The 26,213-nt window shown below is 41.3% G+C and overlaps 1 protein-coding gene across 11 annotated transcripts in view; it reads right to left on the bottom strand.

The window, feature by feature from the left end:
* Window positions 1-26,213, bottom strand: part of AFF2 (ALF transcription elongation factor 2) — a 534,314-nt gene that overhangs the window by 238,187 nt on the left and 269,914 nt on the right. For 5 of the 11 annotated variants that reach the window (XM_024988032.2, XM_024988034.2, XM_024988033.2 and 2 more), the window contains one exon: window positions 23,923-24,018. The exons of the other annotated variants lie outside the window; for them this stretch is intronic. In XM_024988032.2, coding sequence (XP_024843800.1) covers window positions 23,923-24,018 — 96 coding nt within the window. The remainder of the gene's footprint in view (window positions 1-23,922; window positions 24,019-26,213) is intronic. 11 annotated transcript variants of the gene reach the window in all.

Here is a 26,213-nt window from a genome sequence, read left to right as displayed (position 1 = left end):
ATGCAAGTCTTGGTCCTGTTTGTGGCAAATCATTAGGTCCTTCTATTACTTTGTATTTGAAAACTGATATTTCCTTCTCTTAGATGACACAAAGAAGCCATTTAGTCCCATGCACATTGTACTCCTGTTCTGCCATGTCCATAAAATCATCCACACTGGCGGAGAACTCAACATAGAGTTATAGTCACGGCTAAGGTTACTGATGGTATAATAAGGGGAAAGACACAAGTGGCATCTGGAGAAATCCATGTGCAGGCTTCTTTATGTTCTTTCCCTTCCACAAAGGGCCACACAGAGTAAATTCTGTCCCAACAGTGAAAATGTGGTCACAGGCCTGTGATGCCTCTGCTGAGGGCAGCCCATTGGAGACTTGGCACTCAAGGTGTGGGGGCTGGCCACGTGGGCACTCTGCCTAACCCATACCTAAATTCCAGACTCCCAGAAAGAAAGTAGGTGTTTAACATAAATCACATTGTTTGCAGGAACAGTCTAGGCCCAATGAGCCAAATTTTTCAGTTAGGGAATGTCTTCAAAGCCAAGTTCCCAGAGGCCAGACAAGAGGCTCTTCTAAAGATTCCGGTTTCAATACTGCAATGTTCACTAGTTTTTGCATGAATACACTTGCAATGAAATGCATTTATACTGTATGAACTGCAAATAATTGCAGTGTGCAAACCAGAAGGCATCCCAAGCAGGCCAAGGGAGTCTCCGTGTTAAAATATGTTTTAAAATCAATCCTCATGAGTGGCTTGCCCCATTCAGCCCCCTCAAATGTTGCATTCAAGACTTCTTTGAGGCCTTTCCAGACTACAGGAGCCTTGGTCATCCCTTCGATTTCTCACTGGATCATAGATGACCTTAGTAATATCACTTATGATGCAACTGAAATTTGCATGGGATTCCACCATTCATGGGCTTCCCAGGTGACTCAGCAGTAAAGAATCTGCCCACCAATGCAGGAGACATAAGAGATGTAGGTTCAATCCTTGGTGGGGGAAGATCCCCTGGATTAGGGAATGGCTATCCACTTGAGTATTCTTGCCTGGAGAATTCCATGGACAGAGGAGCCTGGCAGGCTATAGTCCATGGGGCCACAAAGAGTTGGACACATCTGAGTACACACACACACACCACCATTCATCCTTCTCTTCATTATTTTTACTCCACTTGGGGTGCCTTTTGCCCTTGAAACCACATACTTCCCTCCAACTCCACAATTAGAAATGTCACAGATATTTCAAAATTCAGATCAAATATAATTTCCCACTTCTGAGATCTTCCCCAATAACCCTGGATGGAGTTCATCTGTATCTCTCATAGCAGTTTCTAGCTTGAATTATAGTGGTTTGTGCACATATCTTGCCACACACATGATTTTCCCTTCTAATCTGCAAGCTGGATGAAGGCAGGGTCCAGTCCAATCAGGATAAGTTTCTGTTCTCTCAGGCCTCCCCCCACCACACATTACTGACATCTACTCCAGTACTCGCACATAGTAGGCACTACCCAAGTGTATGCTAGATGGATGGATGAGCAAATAACTTGGAAAGGCTTTGAACTGGCCTGGATGAATTTTGTTTTGATAACTGGACTCAGAGAGAAAGGACACATTCACAGGGAAAGCACTGCCTGCAGCAGCAGAGATGGCAGTGTTCTAAAAACGTTTTTACTTGAATGTAAAACGGACTTCTTTGGAATGAACTTCCCATTTGGACAGCTAAAAATCTCGGGATCTTTCTTGGAAGTCAACCCCAAATTTCATATCAGAGTAATGAGAAGGGGCCTAGGTTTGGAAGCTGTTAAATCAATTTCGAGACCAGAGTCGGAGGAACATGGTTTTCCACGTGACTCCAAAATGCCTGGTGTGCTCCACAAATGTTCAGAGCATCTGTTCTGGATTCCCAATGAAATGATAGTCCCAGAGGGGAATGGGAGCCACATCCAGGGTGGAAGGGCAGTCCCTTGTGTACTAAGAAATGGCTCTACATCTCTGACCAAATCACCCAGGGACACATTTGGACATAAAGCAGCAGGCATTAAAAAACTGTTTAAAGTTTATCCATAGGGAACAAGAATAATCACTGTCAGCACTGCCTGACACCCTATCTGTCACCTTAGTCTCTTCTGTTACAGATTTGTGTTCTGGCCATTCATGAAAACCAGTCACCATCACTGCCTCTTCTCCCAGGTATTCAGAAGAGTCCCTGCACATGGAAGGTGCATCTTGCTTTCCACCAAGCAAGTCCACATCGTCAAGGTTTTTATGGCACACCTTTGTGCGATTAAAAAGAAACCTAATTCATGTTTTATAGTATGAGTTTTCATCAATCAAGTTTCCCTCCAGCAGGGTGCCCGCTCCACTTTGTTGAGAGAGATGAGGAGAAGCAGAGTCTCCAAGCAAAGGCTGCCCGTGTGCCAGGTCCATGTGATGTGCACTCCAGCTGCACGGACATCAAGCTCCTTGGCCTCTCTGGAGCTCAACTTTCTCATGTGTATGTGGAGGAGGAAATGGCAACCCACTCCAGTATTGTTGCCTCGAGAATTCTATCGACATAGGAGCCTGGTGGGCTATGGTCCATAGGGTCGCAAAGAGTTAGACACCCCTAACCATGGAAGCAAGTGGGAGGGAACACCACCTCTTTCAAAGGGCTGTAGAGGAGAATTCAAGAAGAAAGTCTGGGATAAAAAAGAAGTGAGATGTAAGCAAGATCTGATTCATAAGTCTGTGTCGTCTGGGAGGAATCACATGCCACTGAATAAAAATAAACAAAATGGGACTTTCCTGGAGGTCCAGGGGTTAAGAATTCACCTTCCAATGCAGGGGACTCGGGTTCAATCCCTGGTTGGGGAACTAAGATGCCACATGCTATGGAGCCACTGAGCCTGTGTACCACAAGTAGAGAAGACTGTGCACTGCAACTACTGAGCCCGGGCTCTAGAGAACCTGTTCTGCAACAAGAGAAGCCTGAGCACTACAGCAAAGACACAGTGCAGCCAGAAAAATTATAATAAATAAATATAAATAAAATAGGGAGGGTAATGACTACCACATGGGCTATTAAAATAATAAAAGTAAACAAAAACATATCCCTGTAACTTTTCACCAAAGCAAAGACATCTTGGTCAGTGTACCCCAAACGTTGCACTTTTGTCTTGTCCCAGTCTCTACCTGAGACAGCAACTTTTCTTTGGAATTTATTCCTCCTGTGATATCTATGGAAAAGCCTTATCTGTAGCCTAAGCCACTTATCTGTAGCCTAAGCCATTAGTCCTCTCAAACTAAAAGGTCCTACAGACCACAATGACTTAGAAATGTGTGTGTGTGTGTGTGTGTGCGTGCATGCGTGTGTGTGTCCACACACACACGCACGCACACACAGTTTTGTTCCATTTGGAAAAAGAACTCACCCGTCAACCAGATACTCTATGAAATCCTCAGTAAGGACAGCAGTTGGGACAGCAGCCTTGCGTCTCTGAGGACCTGTGAGTACAGTTCTGGAGGGGTGAATTAATGAAAACCTTAATCTCAGCTCCTAGTTTGAGGAAGAGGGCCAGCTGCATATACATAGGACACAAGTCCCAGATTCAGGGGCCACAAGGCTTTACTGGTTTAGTCTGGGCAGTCCAGGTGAGGAGATGGCTGTAGTCTACATGATGGATACACTAACAGCCATAGGAACAGAGGGAGGCAGGGCCAGGGAAGACAGGAAGGAACAGCTGGCATGGTGCTGGGAAGGGAACAGAGAAAACTTCAGGAAGGAGACCAGAAGAAGGCTTTTGTACAGCGAGTAAGAGTTCACCAAGCAGGGGAGTAGGGCTTCCCTGATAGCTCAGTTGGTAAAGAATCCACCTGCAATGCAGGAGACTCCAGTTCAATTCCTGGGTTGGGAAGATCCTCTAGAGAAGGGATAGACTACCCACTCCAGTATTCTTGGGCTTCCCTTGGGGCTCAGCTGGTAAAGAATCTGCCTGCCATGAAGAAGACCTGGGTTTAACACCTGTGTTGGGAAGATCCCCTGGAGAAGGGAAAGGCTACCCACTCCAGCATTCCAGCCTGGAAAATGCCATGGACTGTGTAGTCCATGGAGTCACAAAGAGTTGGACACAACTGAGCGACTTTCACTCACTCACTCACTCAAGCAGGAGAGTGGGGAGAGCCCAAGTGCAATGTCCCAAGCAGAAGGAACAACCCAAATGAGGCATGTGGCCTGAGAGAGGCACCAACCAGTGTTTTAATAGCCAGCCTCCTAGGGACCCTGGCCATTAGGAGATAAGTGTTCCGATTATATTATCAAATCTCATTATATTGGAGCCACAATTTACAATCATTCTTTCTATACAATGGGTATGGTTATCATGACTTACTTCACAGAAGCCCTCGAAAAAAAATGAAATACAGTTGCCTTGGATGATATCTGCAAATGTAAAAGGCTATATAGCTGTGTAGTATCACTCATTAAAAAGGCATTCAATATCCTTCACCTCCATTACAAGCCAAGTTGTGAAAATCAAGCTGTCTTATTTCATTAAGAATAAGCAACTGAGCTGGTAATGCCAATAATCACCCTCTATCAAGATGGCTGTGATTTGTTTGTCAGCCTTTTTTAAGTTCTCAGCAAATTCATTTGTTCAGCATGTGGTTTCAGGGATATAGGGAATCACAGGCTTTGGAATGCCTCTCTCCATTAAGACAGGGCTTTAGGATGCTAGAGGCCTTTGTTGGTGAGCCTCTACATCTAAATCTCTCAACTGAAAACTCTCTTCTGAGTCCAGCATTGGAGGTGTTTTGTTTGCTTCTTCACAGTAGAAATCTTCCTGGGATGGTCACATTGATGCCATTCATTACGTCACAGTCATGCTTTCTTCCATGATGTAGTTTTCTCAAAGTCCTTTTACTTAAGAACTTATAAATGCTTAGCTTTTATAACTACCTCTTAATTGACTGCAATCATTTAATCTACATAATCTGCGTTAATACAAATTGGACCTTACGATAAATCATCATTTTTCATTTTGGCCTTGAATATCCTCTTTCCTTTCTGAATGCCTTTTTAAAAACACCAAGTACAATAAAGGAATCATTTCTATAATCCATGTTGGCAATAATTGTATCACCTACATAATAATCATCTGAGAAGTTATATTCAGATGGCATTTGGGATATCTATGGCTGTGATCCTTAAAATCAGATACTAGTTACTTTCTCTTCTGCTTTTTGCCCTTTGGCCAAAACTAATGAAATAAACAAAAACAGAACCCAAACAAAAATGTGGTGACCAAGGAAAAATAATGCTACCCATAATCAAGGGGAAATCCACACGTCTGTACTTCTGGCATTTCTGAGCATTGGAAAATTCTGAAAGAACACTAAGCAAAGAAAGCTGACAATGATCAGGATCACAGAATTAGAGAAACCTTGGGCAGAATAACCCTAAATAAATAACCCTTGACAGATCAGAACCCTCACAGCTTCTGAGGAAGAAAATCTACAACCTCACATAGCAATCCTTAGCAATGTTACAAAGGGCCCTAGATGGCAAGGCATTCAATGTTACTCTAGACATAACTCTGATATGCTATGCAAAAAGGGGTTCTATAAACCCCAATCCATCTACTTTTGGAAAGCAACTAAGGTATACTTTGCTTATGCAGAGATAAAACTCTTTACCCACAATAAGGAAGTAAGGGACTTTGGAAAAATATTCCTTTGGTGTGTCTGGGTCCACCTCTCTTGCCAGAACCGATACATTTCCAACAAAGATGGCGTCAGGCATTTCACAATCCACAGTAACATGCACCACAATATAATAAAGTGAATCTAATGGAAAAGAATGAAATTACCCCTAAGCAGCCTTGGAGATCTAGGTAGGCAGTTAAGCCTACCACCGCTATTGAAGAGACTGGAAGCTTCATCTTGGAAGAAAGAAAAGTTGAGAAGGAAAAAAGAAAATAAGAGGAGAGAAACAGGACAAGAGATTGAGAAAAGCAAAGAATACAGAGTAGTAGAGCAATAACTCAGAAGCCCCAGAACTTGGGTCAGCACCTCACCCTGCTTCTCTCAACTGCTGGGATCACTGGAAATGTCACTCAGTCAAAGAGACTGATTCCAGTGAGGAATTCAGGAACAACTGTTTCAAAAGGCTTTGTCAATGGGAAGCAAAATTTCCCTTTGAGTACAGTCATTCAGAAATAGCAAATTTGAACTTCAAGATGAAAAAACAGGACTGTTTCACAAGGTCTTTTGACATCTGCATTTCTGAAACTGTCAAAAACACTTATTGTACATGCCAAGTGAATGACTGGACCCTTAATTTTTATAATGCATGTGTGTATGTAGGTACACATACAAAAAGAGACTTTGCAAAAGGAGATGAAAGGCAGATTCTCACAAAAAGAAACAAAACAAAGTCAGCAAAATTATACTAAGCCATCAACAGAAAAAAAATGAACATAATTCTTATCACTGCTACTATTAAGGCTGTATTCTTGAACTCACTTCCTGTTCTGATCTTGAACAAACAGGCAAATAAATCTGCATGTCCAGAGTTCAATTATTTAAACAACTTATTTTACAGCAAAACCCAGAATTCATCAAAACTGGCATCTTTTAATGCTAATTCTAATTAGAACAAGCATTGCATTTTGTATGCTTTCCAATTATGCATGAGAAAAGTCAGCATAAGTGTCGTCTCTTATCATAATTATCTGTTTCTAATTTCAATTTTGGCTATGACTTTGCACTCAGTGATGTAAATGTAACTGTTCCTGTCAGATGAAGATTAATTTGATTTAAGCCCTCTTTGTTCTAATTATATATTCTATTTCTGCTCACTATGCAACTTTCTTTCTAAGCCACATCTGTATTTTATCACAACAATGGGGAATTCCTTTAGTATTTAAAAGGCAACCATAAGACTTCTTTTTGGCATTGTTATGACAATTTTCATTAAGCCTTTGCCAAAGGATTTAATATTTCAGCTGACTAATCTACAGACCAATGTAATTATTATTTGAATATTAAAGCATGAACTTTTCTGAAATGAAGTATTTAAAAGTTATTGCTCTAATTACTCCCTCCACTCCAAGGAAAACCTTCTGGCTGTTAGTTTATTCCCTGAGAAAATTCCTTTATTGGGTGACACCTTGCATGCCATGCTTCTAACTGGCATCACTATAGACAGGGTAGTAAGAATTAAAATTAATCACTTGGGTATCAAAGCTATGTATCTGGAGATCCAGAACCTGAGCATCACTGCGTTCATCCTCAGTTTCTGTTAGTAATTTCCTGCTTTGCTCTTTCATAAGCATAATCAGGTAAAAAGAAGTGGAAGAGAGCAAATCAGACCTGTCATAAGGTCTTCTCACTCATTCAAATTAGAAACCATTTGGGGTGTGGCATCATAAAAGAAGGACTTCCCTGCCGGCTAAGTGGTAAAGAATCTGCCGGGCAATGTAGGAGACACAAAAGACTCAGGTCGAACCCTGGGTCAGGAAGATCCCCTGGAGAAGCAAATGGCAACCCACTCCAGCATTCTTACCTGGGAAATCCCATGGACAGAGGAGCCTGGCAGGCTACAGTCCACGGGTTGCAAAGAGTGGGACATGACTGAGCAACTAAACAACAATCATAAAAGAAACAACAGTTCTTGGATTCACTGACAGATCTGAATTTTAACCCTCCATGAACATGTTCTACACTTATCTCAGAACCAGGATTTGGGGTTTGGGGTTTTACTTCCCTAGAAAATCCCAGGAGGTAAAACATGAAGTTTTAGTAAGCCTCTTATCCTTCTCCATCAGAGGGAAGACTGAAAACCACAATCACAGAAAACTAACCAATCTAACCACATGGACCACAGCCTTGTCTAACTCAATGAAACTATGAGCCATGCTGTGTAGGGCCACCCAAGACAAATGGGTCATGGTGGAGAGGTCTGACAGAATGTGGTCCACTGGAGAAGGGGATGGCAAACCGCTTCAGTATTCTTGCCTTGAGAAACCCATGAACAGTATGAAAAGGCAAAAAGATAGGACACTGAAAGATGAACTCCTCAGGTCGGTAGGTGCCCAATATGCTACTGGAGATCAGTGGAGAAATAACTCCAGAAAACATGAAGAGACAGAGCCAAAGCAAAAACAACACCCAGTTGTGGAAGTGAATGGTGCTGGAAGCAAGGTCTGATGCTGTAAAGAGCAATATTGCCTAGGAACCTGGAATGTCAGGTCCATGAATCAAGGCAAATTGGAAGTGGTCAAACAGGAGATGGCAAAAATGAACGTCGACATTCTAGGAATCAGCGAACTAAAATGGACTGGAATGGGTGAATTTAATTCAGATGACCATTATATCTACTACTGTGGGCAGGAATCCCTTAGAAGAAATGGAGTGGCCATCATAGTCAACAAAAGAGTCTGAAATGCAGTGCTTGGATGCAATCTCAAAAACGACAGAATGATCTCTGTTCGTTTCCAAAGCAAACCATTCAATATCACAGTAATCCAAGTCTATGCCCCAACCAGTAATGCTGAAGAAGCTGAAGTTGAATGGTTCTAGGAAAACCTACAAGACCTTCTAGAACTAACATCCAAAAAAGATGTCCTTTTCATTACAGGGGACTGGAATGCAAAAGTAGGAAGTCAAGAAACACCTGGAGTAACAGGCAAATTTGTCCTTGGAGCACAGAATGAAGCAAGGCAAAGGCTAATAGAATTTTGCCAAGAGAACGCACTGGTCATAGCAAACAACTCCTTCCAACAACACAAAAGAAGACTCTACACATGGACATCACCAGATGGTCAACACTGAAATCAGATTGATTATATTCTTTGCAGCCAAATGGAGAAGCTCTATACAGTCAGCAAAAACAAGACCAGGACCTGACTGTGGCTCAGAACATGAACTCCTTATTGCCAAATCCAGACTTAAATTGAAGAAAGTAGGGAAAACCACAAGACCATTCAGTTATGACCTAAATCAAATCTCTTATGATTATACGGTGGAAGTGAGAAATAGATTTAAAGGACTAGATCTGATAGACAGAGTGCCTGAAGCACTATGGACAGAGGTTTGTGACATTGAAAAGGAGGCAGTGATTAAGAACGTCCCCAAGAAAAAGAAATGCAAAAAGGCAAAATGGCTGTCTGAGGAGGCATTACAAATAGCTGAGAAAAGAAGAGAAGCTAAAGGCAAAGGAGTAAAGGAAAGATACACCCATTTGAATGCAGAGTTCCAAAGAATAGCAAGGAAAGATATGAAAGCCTTCTTCAGTGATCAGTGCAAAGAAATAGAGGAAAACAATAGAATGGGAAAGACTAGAGATTTCTTCCAGAAAATTAGAGATACCAAGGGAATATTTCATGCAAACATGGGCTCAATAACGGACAGAAATGGTATGGACCTAACAGAAGCAGAAGATATTAAGACGAGGTGGCAAAAATACACAGAAGAACTGTACAAAAAAGATCTTGATGACCCAGATAATCATGACAGTATGATCACTCACCTAGAGCCAAACATCCTGGAGTGTGAAGTCTAGTAGGCCTTAGAAAGCATCACCAAAAACAAAGCTAGTGGGGGTGATAGAATTCCAGTTGAGCTATTTCAAATCCTGAAAGATGACGCAGTGGAAGTGCTGTACCCAATAGGCCAACAAATTTGGAAAACTCAGCAGTGGCCATAGTACTGGAGAAGGTCAGTTTTCATTCCAATCCCAAAGAAAGGCAATGCCAAAGAATGCTCAAACTACTGCACAATTGCACTCATCTCACACACTAACAAAGTAATGCTTAAAATTCTCTAAGCAAGGCTTCAACAATATATGAACCATAAACTTCCAGATGTTCAAGCTGGTTTTAGAAAAGGCAGAGGAACCAGAGATTAAATTGCTAACATCCAGTGGATTATCAAAAAAGCAAGAGAGTTCCAGAAAAACATCTATTTCTGCTCTATTGACTATGATGCCAAAGCCTTTGACTGTGTGGATTACAACAAACTGTAAAACTCTGAAAGAGATGGGAATACCAGACCACCTGACCTGCCTCTTGAGAAACCTGTATGCAGGTCAGGAAGCAACAGTTAGAACTGGACATGGAACAACAGACTGGTTCCAAATAGGAAAAGGAGTACGTCAAGGCTGTATATTGTCACCCTGCTTATTTAACTTATATGCAGAGTACATCATGAGAAATGCTGGGCTGGAAGAAGCACAAGCTGGAATCAAGATTGCCAGGTGAAATATCAATAACCCCATATATGCAGATGACACCACCCTTATGGCAGAAAGTGATGGAGAACTAAAAAGCCTCTTGATGAAAGTGAAGGAGGAGAGTGAAAAAGTTGGCTTAAAGCTCAACATTCAGAAAACTAAGGTCATGGCATCTGGTCAAATCACTTCACTGGAAATATATGGGGAAACAGTGGAATCAGTGGCAGTCATCATTTTTGGGGGCTCCAAAATCACTGCAGATGGTGACTGAAGCCATGAAATAAAAAGACACTTACTCCTTAGAAGAAAAGTTATGACAAACCTAGAGAGCATATTACAAAGCAGAGCCATTATTTTGCCAACAAAGGTCCATCTAGTCAAGGCTATGGTTTTTCCAGTGGTCATGTATGGATGTGAGAGTTGGACTATAAAGAAAGCTGAGTGCCAAAGAATTGATGCTTTTGAACTGTGGTGCTGGAGAAGACTCTTGAGAGTCCCTTGGACTGCAAGGAGATCCAACCAGTTCATCCTAAAGGGAATCAGTCCTGAATTGTCATTGGAAGGATTGATGTTGAAGCTGAAACTCCAATACTTGGGCCACCTGATGTGAAGAACTGGCTCATTTGAAAAGACTCTGATGCTGGGAAAGATTGAAGGCAGGAGGAGAAGGGGATGACAGAGGATGAGATGGTTGGATGGCATCACCAACTCAATGGACATGGGTTTGAGTAAACTCCGGGAGTTGGTGATGGACAGGGAGGCCTGGCTTGCTGCAGTCCATGGGGTCGCAAAGAGTCAGACATGACTAAGTGATTGAACTGAACTGAACTGAACTGAAAACATGCAGTATAATTCAATTCAGCAAATATTTTTTGATTGCCTACCACACTACCAAGTACTAGAAAATATTTCAGCAGGAGAATATGGGCAAATCTGGATTTGCCAAAAGTTCAAAAGCATCACCACAGTTCAAAAGCATCAATTCTTTGGCACTCAGCTTTCCTTATAGTCCAACTCTCCTTGAGCCTGTAAAATGCTTTTAGATTCTCAATACCCCAGAAGATTTTTGAAAATTCATATCTGTTGATTTGAGTCTACATGGTACATTTATTTGAAAATATAAAGTAATTCAGCAAAGTACGTTCAGAGTTCAAGAAGTAAGCTAACCAGAAAAGCTTCATCAGTCTGGGTTGTGAAGGTCAATGGCTTCATGTCACATGCACTTCTATGTGATATTTTATAAGTCAGTCTTGTTCTGTCACAAAATGTGAGGCTGCTTGAGAAGATAAACATAATAGAATGACATAAAAAACAGAACAAATATAGACGGTGGGATTAGATTAAGATTAAGTAACCCACATGCTTTCTACAAAAGTCTGGATAGTCACTCCAGGGGCTCAAAAAGGAGGCGCTGTTTCCTGGCAGCCAGAGTAAAGAGGGGCTCCCAAGAGGCTGGGAGATGCAGAAGATGCTGACATGAGAACCAGCCAATTAGATACTCAGGATGAACCCTTTTCTTTACACAGAGAAACTTGCTTTCCTGACTCTTCAACAGCTCATGCCTAAGTGGCACCATAATATGGTAAACTGTACAGTGAGGTTCATAATTGGCAGACAAAGGTGTCAGGAGCTAACGAAGTCTAAACTTGCAGAGAACCATATCACTCACTTTCTCAGTCATATACTAATTCATTCAACTGTTTGTCATCTATTCATCAAACATGGCTAAGTTCTCCTGTGCGGCAGACACTACGCTGAGCACTGGGGCAAACACGATGGAAGATCCAGGTTTTGTTCCCACTCCATGAAGACAGTGACAGTATCTGCTGTGTTCACTGCGATGTTCCCAGAACACAGCACAGAGCCTGGCATAGAATTAGGGCTCCATAAACACAATGGCAATCCACTCCAGTACTCTTGCCTGAAAAATCCCATGGACGGAGGAGCCTGGTAGGCTGCAGTCCGTGGAGTCGCGAAGAGTTGGACACAACTGAGCGACTTCACTTTCACTTTTCACTTTCATGCATTGGAGAAGGAAATGGCAACCCACTCCAGTGTTCTTGCCTGGAGAATCCCAGGAATGGGAGAGCCTGGTGGGCTGCTGTCCATGGGGTCACATAGAGTTGGATATGACTGAAGCGACTTAGCAGCAGCAGCAAACATTTGTGGAAGAAATCAATGAACGAATTTAGAGTCAGTGAATCACAGGAAGCTGAACTAACATCAGGGCTTGAATGGAACTGGAAACAGCAAGAATGAATTCTTTCACTTGAGGAAATATTGGAAGAGGCATTGGGGCTTGTTTTTGACAAACAGTTGAAGGGTGTACAGTCACAGTCATCCAATTTATTTATAACTCTGTGTCCCCATCTCCAACTAATATAGATACAGAGGCCTAAGCTATAAGTATGATGATTTTTTCTTCAAACAGCAAAATACCAAAAAATATCGATAGTTTAAAAATATTAAAAAAAAATAATACAGAGAGGGAGAAATATTATATGGCATCCCTTATATGTGGACTCTAAAAAGAAATGGTACAAATGAACTTACAAAACAGAAAAAGACTTACAGACTTAGAGAACAAACTTAGAGTTGCCAGGGGGAAAGGGATAGTTAAGGAGTTTGGATGGAGATGTACACCTGCTCTGTTTAAAATGGATAACTAACAAGGACCTACTGTACAGCATAGGGAACTCTGCTCAATGTTATGTGGCAACCTGGATGCAAGGGGAGTTTGGGGGATAATGGATACATACATATGTTTGGCTGATTCCATTTGTTGTTCACCTGAAGCTATTCCAACATTGTTAACTGGCTGTACTCTAATACAAAATAAAAAGTTAAAAAAATATTGCAATCCCTAAATGTTTCCAAATAGCTAAATATTTCAACTGTAGTTGAAGCTATAACCACCCACACTTTTTTTTTTCCTTAGGAAATATTTATTTCTGTGATTTTAGAAAAACAATCAAAGCCAACTTATTTGAAAGTACAAGAGCAATAAAACATTTTTTTTTTTAAATTTCTCATGGGCACCTGTTATGGGCTTGACCCTGAGGATACAAGAGGGAACACAGCAGGTACCACCCACACTTTTGTCTATAACATTGCTCTTGATTATCATCACAAATCCAGGAAGAGGCAGGGAGATATAAAGCTGTTTTCAGATCAAGTAACTGAGGCCAGAACACACAGTGTTATTCAAACGTAAGACTATGCTTTACATTTTTCTTCTAAGGCTGCATGGATGGAGAAAGAAACGTGGAAACAGCCAGAAGCAGAAGAGTTACACTGACATCTTCTCTTGGCAAATAGAGGATCTTAGGTTCTATAATTGTAGGCTTGGCACTGCATGTAAGCTTAATATAGGCATATTGAAAAAGCCTGAATATGTATATTTGGAAGACATGATTTCAAACTTTAATAAGAGCTGCATATGCTATTTACTGTATTGACAAACTCACCAACGGTGCATTGCTTAAGGCACTTTGAAAATGCTCTAAGTGTTCATTCAAGTCAGTGAAGGATATAAACTCTCAGGGTGCACTCTACACATCAGAGTATTTTACTCTTTGACACACACAAAATTTCCAATTTCTTTTCAGGGATTTTGCTTCTTCTCAACAATACTAACAGCTGGCCCTGTCATTGTGCGGTAATTCATAGAGTCCGTCCAGCCGTGAGTATGCAGTTGGCACTTATTCCTCTCTCCCTGTTGATACGTGACAATGACTGAAGGCCATATTTCTCCCTGAGGACACACTGAGAGACTCTGTTGAAAGCCAGAGGAAGTGTTTGTGAATTCTGTCAGAAAAGAAGGAAGAAAGGTGACATCTCTGATTCACTCTTTATGCTGCTTTCTGTAATTAGGTAATAGCAGTGGGAATTAGAATTCTTTCAGAGAAGGCCCATCAGAACTCCACTTTGGCTTTTGAAGCAGCTCCATTCAAGGCTGCCTCCCAGTCTTCAAGAGGTATGTCACTGTTTTCATTCTAAACCCTGGCTTGGGGAGGTCCTAGTTTGGTTATTCGGAGAAGGCGATGGCACCCTACTCCAGTACTCTTGCCTGGAAAATCCCATGGACGGAGGAGCCTGGAAGGCTGCAGTCCATGGGGTCGCTAAGAGTCAGACACGACTGAGCAACTTCACTTTCACTTTTCACTTTCATGCACTGGAAAAGGAAATGGCACCCCACTCCAGTGTTGTTGCCTGGAGAATCCCAGGGACGGGGGAGCCTGTTGGGCTGCCGTCTGTGGGGTCGCACAGTCAGACATGACTTAGGCGACTTAGCAGCAGCAGCAGTTTGGTTATTAAACCTGGCATATTAGGTAGGTCTCAGCTTGGGAGTGAGAGACTTTTCCAATCAGATGAAAATTCCAATTTTTGTGCATTGGAATGAAGAAAATCACAAATGGCCTAGTTTCCATGTTTTGTTTTTTAACTTTAACATGCTATTTATTGTTATGGAAAGGGTAAAATTGGTTTTGGGGCAGACAGTTTGGTTAGAAAAATGAAGAAGTGCTTTCAGGTGAATTTTCCACCCTCTCTGCTCTCTACGTGTGGCTCAAAGCACTGACGTCAAGAAATTCTCTTTCAGAAACACGGAGGAGCTCTGCAGTTTGCATTAGTCAGCTGCTTAACGGGTTCTTTCACGAGGAGCCTGAGAATTGATAAAATTACTGGATTCACTTGGTGGGACAATGATTTCTCATCCGAGACAGAGCGTGGCTTGGGTTTCTCATAATCACAGGACGTAGGAGAAGTGAAGTGAGACCCAGATCAATGTCCCTGAAGCGACTGGAATCTATTTATGATGGATATAGGGAGGATCGGGGGCATTTCCTTGAACAAAACCATCTATAGGATAATGTAATGATCCTTCCATCCTCAAACCATAATGAAAAATGTCTCTACAGTTGATTTCCCCTTCTGTGATTTGGAATCAACACTGTGCACAATGCATTCTGTGATTACAATAATGTCAGCTAAGAACAATGGCAGAAAATGCCACTTTCAGAACCACATTGCTCCTCCAAACACATTGCACCCTCATTGTCACGCTGTGTTCATTCCTTCTTATCTCAGTAACAATCCTTGAACTCCATTCACAATATTTCTTGAGCAGCCAAAATCCTTCATTATTTCTGGTTTGGGTTTCAGTGTGGCTTTTGGTCATAGTTCAAAAGAGATAAAATGGGCCCCAGAACCCATAAAGTCATGCAAATAATTAAGTCCAGTATGAAAACTTTTGAAAGTTCCTGAAGGAGAATGGGTTATAATTTTGTAAATATCTTCAAGAATCACGTGAGCCAAGACAAAGACTCTTCCACAGAAATATACCTTTCTGGAAGGGCTCCCTTCATATGACAAACCAGCTGTCTGACATTTCCAGGATCCATGTCCAGTGACCCAGTGACATCAAGAGAAACAAGGCAAACAACCGTTCTGCTTTCTCTGGGACTATCTAGAATAGCACTGAAAATGCAGAACATACCCAGGACATACTCTTCTACCCAGACATACCCTCCTTCCCTGGCAGCAGGGGCTGAATCACTGCCTGGGCCTAGGCTCAAGTGGCAAGAATAAGGAGGGATAGGGTGTTCTTATTTTTGAGAGACACCCTGTCCACAAAACTTCCTGAATGGCAAATATTCAGCCTTATACACTGGAACATCTCCAAATGCATCAGTAATAGCTAACAGAGAAGTAAGGGAAAATATTTTGGAATAAACACTTAGAAACTCCTGATATCTTTAAATTGTCAAAACAGCAAAACTTTTCAGGGGATGCTAAAAGTCTGCAAATAACAAATGCTGGGGTGGGGCTGGAGAAAAGGGAAGCTTCCTATATACTGTTGGTGGGAATGTAAATTGGTGCAGCCACTATGTATGCGTGCCTATGTGCTAAGTTGCTTCAGTCATGTCTGACTCTTTACAACACTAAGGACTATAGCCTAGTCTATAGGCTCCTCTGTTCATGGGGATTCTCCAGGCAAGAATACTGGAGTGGGTTGCCATTTCCTTCTCTAGGAGATCTTCCTGACCCAGGGATCAGACCCATAACTCCTGCAGCTCCTGCATTGCAGGCAGGTTCTTTACTGCAGAGCCACCCTGGGAGCTGGGAAAACAGTATGAAGGTGCCTTAAAAACCTAAAAATACAGCCACCATATGACCCAGCAATACCATTCCTGAGCATATATACTGAGAAAACTCTAATTCAAAAAGATACATGTACCCCAATGTTCACAGCAGCACTATTTACAAGAGCTAAGACATGGAAGCAAACCTAAATTCCCATTGACAGATGAATGGATAAAAAAGATGTGGTGTCTATATGTACAATGTAATATTCAGTCAGTTCAGTTCAGTTCAGTTGCTCAGGCATGTCCGACTCTTTGCGACCCCACAGACTGCAGCACGCCAGGCCTCCCTGTCCATCACCAACTCCCGGAGTTTACTCAAACTCATGTCCATTGAGTCAGTGATGCCATGCAACCATCTCATCCTCTGTCATCCCCTTCTCCTCCTGCCTTCAATCTTTCCCAGCATCAGGGTCTTTTCCAATGAGTCCATTCTTTGCATCAGCTGGCCAAAGTATTGGAGTTTCAGCTTCAGCATTAGCTCTTCCAGTGAATATCCAGGACTGATTTCCTTTAGGATGCACTGGTTGGATCTCCTTGCAGTCCACTCAGCAATAAAAATGTTCATAACCCCCGATCCAATATTTCCACTTCTAGAATTTTATCCTCTAGGAAAAAAAGCCAGACCTGCATAATACTGCTTACTGAAGTTCTATTTACAATGCTGAATAACGGAAACCTGAAGCAGGAGACCTGGGTTCAATCTCTAGGTCTGGAAGATCCCCTTGAGAAGGGAATGGCTACCCATTCCAGTATTCTTGCCTGGAGGATCCCATGGACAGAGAAGCCTAGCAGGCTATATATAGTCCATGGGGGTCACAAAGTGTTAGACATGACTGAGGGACTAAACAACAACCATGTTAGGAGCATGACATAGTAATCTATATATGTGCTAAGCCATGTCCGACTCTTTGTGGCTTCATGGAATGTAGCCTGCCAGGCTCCTCTGCCCATGGAATGCTTCAGACAAGAATACTGGAGTGGATTGTCATTCCCTTCTCCAGGGGATCTTCCCATTCCAGGTATCAAACCTACATCTCTTGTATCTCCTGCATTAGCAGGTGGATTCCTTGCCACTAGCACCAACTGGGAAGCCCAACTCTATATATTAATATATTGTTTTCTAATTAATATTGAATGTATGCTGCTCTAAAATTTAAATATCTGTGTGTGTGTGCTTAGTCGTTCTGTCGTTTCCAACTCTTTGCGACCCTATGGACTATAGCCTGCCAGCGTCCTCTGTCCATGAGATTCTCCAGGCAAGGATATTGCAGTGAGTTGCTATTTCTCCTTCTAGGAGATCTTTCCTACCCAGGGATCGAACCTGGGTTTCCTGTGTCTCCTTGCATTGGCAGACTGATTCTTTACCATTGAGCCACTTGGGAATCCCCAATATGTATATATTACATGTGTATTATATATACATGCATATGTATGCATGCATATGAAAAAGAGAAAGTGTTAGTGGCTCAGTCATGTCCAATTCTTTGTGACCCCATGGACTGTAGCCCACTAGGCTCCTCTGTTCATGGGATTCTCCAGGCAAGAATACTGGAGTGGATTGCCATTCCCTTCTCCAAGGGATCTTCATGACTCAGAGATCCACCAGGGAAGCCCATGCATGCATATATGCTCACACATATATGTATGTATATATATGTGTGTATTACATGCATATTATATATACATGGGGCTTCCCTGGTAGCTCAGACAGTAAAGAATCCACCTGCAATACAGGAGATCTGGGTTCAATGCCTGGGTTGGGAAGATCCCCTGGAGGAGGGGATGGCAATCCACTCCAGTATTCTTGCCTGGAAAATCCCCACGGACAGAGGAGCCTGGTGGGCTACAGTCCAGAGGGTCTCCAAGAGTTGGACATGACTGAAGTGACTTACCATGCATGCATATCTATGTCTATAATGGAATACTATTCAGTCATGAGAAAGTAAGAAATCCTGCCATTTGCGACAACATTGATGGACTTTGACAGCATGCTGCTAAGTGAAATAAGACAAAGAAAGACAAATACCACACGGTATTGCTTATATGTGGAATCTGAATGATAAAAAGTCAAACTCATAAAAAAAAGAGTAGAAGAGTGGTTGTCAGGGGCTGGGGCTGGGGAAATAGGGAGAGGCAAAAGGGTACAAACTTTCAGCTATCGAGATGAATAAGCTGTGAGGATCTAATGTAAAACATGGTGACTATAGTTGATAGATAACACTACTGTATCTGAAATTTACTAAGAGAATAGAACTTCCTCACCAAAAAATAGAAAACTACAGAGATAAATATTTGAGGTATGGATGTGTTAATTGACTTGACGGAGGGAAGTCCTTTCAAAATAAATATGTATATCAAATGATTATGATGAATATACACTTTAAATTTATCATAATTTTATATGTCATACCTCACTAAAGCTGAAATAAAATTAAATTTGAAAGGAAAAAAAAACAGGATGTGGACATTGATTTTAGAGGAACACGACAGGAAGAAACTGGGAAGTGATGGAAATGTTTATGGCGTAGATTGCTGTGATGGTTCCATGGGTGTATACTAAACCCTAAACTCATCAAGTTGTATACATTAAATATGGACTGCTTTCAATGTGTCAATAAAATGGTTTAAAAATTTGTTTAAATAATTGAATATAGTACTGGCCACACCAAAAAGTTATGCTGCTGCTAAGTCGCTTCAGTCGTGTCCGACTCTGTGCGACCCCATAGACGGCAGCCCACCAGGCTCCCCTGTCTCTGGGATTCTCCAGGCAAGAACACTGGAGTGGGGTGCCATTGCCTTCTCTGCAAAAAGTTATATCCTGAGGCAATATTGCCATAGAATGAAATTCCCTATATACGCAGAATGGAATTGGAGGGGATAGACTTCTACAGTTGGATTTCTTCCTATTCTTCTTCCCTTTTGGAAGACCAGAACTTGTCTTCAGACCCTTTCATTGAACACTATGTACTCATGCAATGGCTCCCTGACATTTCTGAACATTCACTGTGACCAGGGTCAGTGGGTCAAATGGAATGATGAGAGGTTGAGTTCATTCCTTATATTTAGTATCTCAGTTTCACATGGCGGGGGGCACCCCAGGTGGCTCAGTGATAAAGAATGTGCCTACCAGTGCAGGAGACACAGGAGATGTGAGTTCAATCCCTGGGTCATGAAGATCCCCTGGGGAAGGAAATGGCAACCCGCTCCAATATTCTTGCCTGGAAAATCCCATGGACTGGTGGGCTACTGTCCATGGTGTTGCAAAAAGTTGGACACAACTGAGCGACTAAGCACCTAGCACCAGTTTCATATATGCTACTTGCTTTCCAAAACTAACTTCCAAGAACAGACATCGTGCAACACTGTCACATGAGCCCTCAAAATATTCATTCTCAGCCATCTAGATCTAATCAGCCAGAAAGCGAGGAAGCTTTCACCACAAAACATTTGTTTCACTGATTTTACATTTAAAATTCAAAATTATACTTTCAGTCACTGTCCCCAGGCAGGTTTCAATACTATTCAGACATGGTAAGTAAGTACTCAGATTCACTATTATCAAGATAACATAGGGAAATAAGTCAATTTTTAACTGTCTTCTTTTTTATTTCCAATAGTTCTTTATTAATTATAAAGGACACAAATAACCACTATCACATGAAATGTTAACCTCCCAAAGGCATCAAACTCCGAAGACTCATACTTCCCCAGCTAAGATGCAAGCATGGATAACTCTTTCATACGCGATCCCAGTTCAAGGCACATGGCACAATGAGGAGGGGCATTTACTGTACTCATCCAACTGTTCTTGCTGTCTGCTAGCTTCAGTCAGCTCTGTTCTTTGGCCAAGGCAGCTCTATTTGAACAGTATATAAAACCATATAAACCATAAGGTATGGTATATAAACCATATAAAACACAGCTAACCTTTTGTGCTAAGTATTTCACAAGGTTTATTCTGTGTAATCCTTACTGATTCTCTAAGGTAGGTGCTATTATTATCCCCATTTTACAGATAATAAAAATGAGACTCAGGGCAATTAAATATCTTGCCCACAGGAGTATGAGGCAGCCCCTGGATGTAAATGCAGGCTGTTGTACTCCAAAGCCTAGTATATTCTAATCCTCTTACACTGCTCCTCACTGATACAGGCCCACTCTTTCAATATTTTGTCAACCCCAGTACCTCAAACTTGTAAATAATCATTAATCATAAACCTGACATCTAGTCGATATTCCAACTTCAGGTTTGACCCCTGGGTCAGGAAGATCACCTGGAGCAAGAAATGGCAATCCACTCCAGTACTCTTGCCTGGAGAATTCCATGAACAGAAGAGCCTGGCAGGCTACAGTCCATGGGGTCACAAAGAGTATGATATTATATATTATTTATAAAATATCAATTAATAATATATAATATTTTATATATAATCACCAATATAATAATTAATATTTATATACTTAATAATATATTACATATATAAGTATTAATTTACATAAACATCTACCCATGAATATAAACATATACATGGATATTTCACTATACAATATTTTTAACAATGTTTACATATTTTGGATACTGTTGTTAGAAAATTCTAAATATTTCCTTTGCCTAAAGAATAAGATGCTGTCACTGTGGTACTGTGATCTTACTTCAGACTATCTGCAGATGTGCAATACCTCTTCTGTCTTTTATGTTTTCTGTCGAGAAATTTGGCCCATAGAGTCAAAAATCAACAAAACATGCAATTCCAGCTCACTGTAGAAGCTGTCACCCTCATCAGTTTGTGATTTAGTGTAACTTGAACAGGAACTCTCGGCTAATTTGTTAAGGAACAAATACCCTGGGATCCACAGCTAGGAGGTCAGACCCAAGGCTCTAATTAACATAGATTGGGAAAAACAGAAATGTTTTTCTGTAACTAAATATCATAATTAAGCACAGACAAGATTAAGCCTTGAACTGCCTCAGCATCACAATGATTTCCAAACAGAAGTGAAAAAAGTAGTTTCAGTCATGATCAAGACAGGAGTAAATACATAACATGGAAAGAAGTGACTGAACATGAGAGTTTCTGGTGTGAGTGCAGGTAAAACAACAACCTGATGCCAAGGTGGAAAGCGAGCAGGAAGTTTCAAATATTAATCTATCCCCTTAAGTCAACTTGCTCTGACAACTGCAAAAATGTAATCACCACTACAATCAATATGAAAAAACCCCATCTACAAGCTTGAACCCAATCAGCATGTCCATGTCTTCATCAGATTTAGCCACAACCCATAAAGATGCTATGGAGACAGCCCTGTTACTTATTTCATCATAATTCTTTGTATATTTCTCTTAGCCCTCCAAATAGATTATGATTTCTGGGGCGAGGGGGACAGGGGTTAACATATTATTCCTCCTGTATTCCTTAATGGCACATTTAAATTGAACAGTTTCTCAATAGGAAAGAAAAGGGCCTCTACTCATAAGAAGTTACCACATTTCAGCACTTTTACACAACCACTTCAACAATGGGTAATGGTTCCCTCAACAATGTATAACCAATACACTAAGGCCGAAAGGATTTTCTAACAGGGCTCCACCCTACTGGTTCTGGGAAAGGAAATGGGGGAGGGGCAGAGCAGAAAGAAGGGTCAAAGTTGACTCATTCCATTAGTTGGCATAAAGAAATGTCAGATGTTTGGATGCATACAAGGAGCCCATAAACAGCCCTTGGATCCTCAAGGCAAACAAATAAATCTTCTCCCCCTCCCCCCACCCTTTTTTTCCCTCCTTTTTCCACCACCACAAGAATTGATATTTTGTGATTTCCAGTCGCTTCAGAGATAAACCTCAATTTTTTAGGGCGTTATCTTGAGGGGTTGGAGAGGTTTAAAACCCAGAAAATAAGATCAAGAGTATTCTGGTCCCCAGACTGTTACCATGAAACTCCTTCTGAGATCTCCAGGGGTTTTGATTTTACAATGGCTATTTCTAAAGAACGAGTATACATATGAGGGCAATTCTCAGGTCAAGGGCATGATTCTGATGGTCTTTGCTACATGGAAATTTATAAAGAAGAAAAAAACCAGATACCAGCTTTCATTTCCCAGAAAAAAAAAAAAAATACTTTTCAGAGATCTGGAAAACTAAATCAATTCCCCAAAGTTCCTTAGGACTCTAAGAAGCCAAACACAATTATTGGTAATTAAAAGTTGAATTAATGCTTATTAAAATTAACTTATTAGATTAATAGAGATAAAAAAGTCTTAATGGTATGGCTGCTAGTATGTATTGCTTACTATACGTAGGATAATGAGGGCTCATATAATCAATGTGTATTGTACATTAGTGCTCTTTTATAGGATTTGGAATATCATTTGACTAGGTCCAGTGATTTTGGAAGCTTACAGCTGTGCTTTCTGCTTTCCTGGTCTACTCTTGATCGCAGCCCTGATTGATTGAAAGGGAAGATCTTGACCAGAAACAGAAGGCCCACATCGCATTGTTCCTTCAGGTGCAAAAAAACAAAAAAAGCATTTGGTAAAATACAGGGCCATTTTGGAGTTTACATTATGTACATCTTAGCTAGAAACATTTAGGAAGATTGGAAGATGATGACTTTTCCAGAAAGAGTGGGAAAGGCGTTTGAAAGTCTTAAGTGGCAGACCAGGTAGGAATGGCTTCCATGGAATTTAGAACAAACCGTCAACGTGGTATCAGTGATCTAGGAAAAAAGTTTTCAGTTCAGGGCATTGTATAGACCCTCAAAGTCCACTAGCCATCCCAATCATAATCAACAACGACAAGGGGCCCTCTGCCACCTGGTAAAATGCAGGATACACATCAGCACTCCAGGAGACCAAAATAGACACAGCGCTGTCTTCCCTGAAAAGACCAATGTTGATGCTTTGCCAACCAAAGAAATCAGAAAAGCTATCACAGGAAAAAAATGCCAGACTAATGCGATAAATAAAGATGTGCCACAGCATATAACTGGAGAAGGCAATGGCACCCCATTCCAGTACTCTTGCCTGGAAAATCCCATGGACGGAGGAGCCTGGTAGGCTGCAGTCCATGGGGTCGCTAACAGTCGGACACGGCTGAGCGACTTCACTTTCACAGCATATAACACCAGACGCATACGTGACAAAATCAGCTGGGCCCTGTGACTGGGAGGTGGCTTCCTAAGTCCATTTAGGTTATTGACTCAAAAGTTTCCTCCAGCAATATATAATTGTGCATACAATTTACCCCACAGTGTATAATTTTCTGAGTCAAAACACAAACTTAAAAATAGCTGCAAAACTATCAGAGCAGTTACAATTCTCGGATTCTTTTGAAGAATTTAAACTAGCATTATCAACACTCGGGTGCAGTTATTTTTGTAAAACAAGAAATAAAGGACATGTTTCATGACTTCCAGACAAGGAAAAAAAGAAGATTATGCATATTATAAAACTGTGGACTTGAGTGATTCTGGTCGAGTTTAATTTCATCCTATTTCTTCCCCCACAGACCAACAGCTACGGCACCACATCACCCCCCCAGGTCTTAGCGCTGAAAAAGGAGAATTGAGCCTTACTAATGGCTGCTCAAGCACTCCCGACTCTGGCTTTTGCATCTGGGCACAGGGGGTGAGGTGTCCTGGGAAAGGAGAAGCATCGGCTTCAACGGGACTCTGGGAGGAGAGAGGGGATTTGAACGTTGTTAAAAGGTACAGTTTTTTAAAAATGGACTCGATGTCTACAAATCCTCTTCTTAATGAAGAAATCATTGAGAAGTTCTTGGCAGAACGTCAAATCCTGCATTTAAGAAGACAATTAAAATGTTATAATGCAAAAACTATAATTAGAGACATATCTGTGCAAGTAACACGCTACTTTTCTTCTCTGCCATTAAAAGAAAAACAGGAATTTTTGCCAATGGTCATTAGGGTCTTCACCAGATAATGTTGCCTTATTGAGGAGATGGTTTCAGCTGCCACAAAGGTTAAATTAAAAAACAGCAAATGCCCCAAAAGGGCTATGTCCTTACATCACTGTTTAAATTTTCACACAACATGATTAAATCAGGGGTGTGTTGTGGCTCCTTCAATACTAATGTGACCATGACATTCTCTCACTTGAAATACAGTTTTTTTCTTTAAATTGGGATGCTCTTCAGGAATAAAACTAGATGTGCAAATTCCATAGTTGTTAAATGAGTTGTTTGATCCCCCAGTGGTTTGACTAAATTGCCCCTTTCAAGCCTGCCTTCCTCACTCTACCCCCTTCCCCTACTCTCTTCCTTCTACCTATAAACACTGAGAAAGCTCATCCTTGGTCCAAGGAATCATGCTGAGTACTGGACATATGGAGATCGGTGCACAGTCTAGCAGTGGATAAAGGCTAGAACTCACAAAGTCCATATAATAACTCATTGGCTCTGTTGTATTTGGAAGGCAGCTATGAATTAGTGGAGAAGAAGGAGTGAGAAAAGTAGGGCCTGGAGAGTGAACAAACAGGTCATGGTAGAATCCAAGAGGCCTCATTAAGAAGGTGAGGGATGTCTATGTCACAATTATTTAGACATGTGGCCACCCAAAACAAGATGGTGGCTTCTGTATTCAGAAGCTTCTGTGTCCACTGGTACCCACATACACAATGATGCTCAAGTCACATGTGCTGTCTCCCAGAGCTGGCTCAGTACCTTCTCATGCTCTAATGTGCCTTCTCCTAGAGGAAAGCTGACCCGGCCACACACTGTCTGCCATGGTCAGTAGGGCATCTTAGAGCTGTGCAGAAACGTACCACGAGTCTAGGAATCCTAGTACCACACTCTCACATTCCCGGGGCAATTTTATTTGAGAAATACCATGAGAGCATAGAGGGAAAGATCTCACTCTCACATATATCACAATGCAGCTAATGAATTAGCTGTTCAGAAGAGTCGGACATGACTGGGCGACTGAACAACAACAAGATGGGGGAAAGGACCCAAATGGCTATCCAGCTAATTTATTAGCTGCACAGCACTTCAAATCCAGCATTGTGAACTGGCCACATGTGACCAAAGCAAGTCGGTAACTGCATCAAAAATGTCAGTGAGACTAGCAGTTCTGTACAGAAACTGGCTCTTTCCTTGAAATATTAGGCAACCGTGCTAGTGCAGAATATTAAACATGTCTGTGCTGTAAACATGGTATCTTTATGTACTTTCAATTATGATCTGTAAACACTCGAGAATTGGGAAATATGCATAAATTGTTATACTTGGTTCAGAGAATGAAAATGAATCCTGTAAATGCTTGCCATCAAAAGAGGAGTCAAGGGTATGCTGCTTTATGGAGGCAGATTGATATACAGATATCTCCAGTTCAAGTTGCTCAAGGTCTCTCAGGGAGATGAGACACAGACATTAAGAAGCTAAAAAAAATATATATGTATGTGAATGTGTCTATACACACACACACACACACACACACACATATAGTATAACTGAATTGCTTTGCTGTACATTTGAAACTAACACAATATTATAAATCAACAATATTTCAATTAAATAAATAAACATATAAAAGAATAACAAGGCAGGTTGTGACATGTGGCCTAATAGTGAGAGTGCTAATAACAGAAACAGACAGAAACAGAAACAACAGCTACCATTTGCTAAGTGCTTATTGTGTGCCAGGTACTGGGCTCAATCTTCTACCTCCATTATCTCATTTTCAATTGTTGCAAAACCTCTATGAGGCACTCATTATTTCTAGTTTGCAACTGGGAAATGTATGACTTAGAGATGTCCATTGCCCTTCTCAATGTCATACAGTTAAGTACTTTGTACAATCCAGATTTAAATCCTAATCTGGTGCAAGCAGAAGACAACTGGAAGTGC

The sequence above is a fragment of the Bos taurus genome, chromosome X (assembly GCF_002263795.3).
Source record: "Bos taurus isolate L1 Dominette 01449 registration number 42190680 breed Hereford chromosome X, ARS-UCD2.0, whole genome shotgun sequence".
In the NCBI taxonomy this organism is placed as follows: Eukaryota; Metazoa; Chordata; class Mammalia; order Artiodactyla; family Bovidae; genus Bos; species Bos taurus.
Note: the sequence above shows the minus strand (reverse complement) of the source record. Positions and strands in the feature narration are given on the sequence as shown.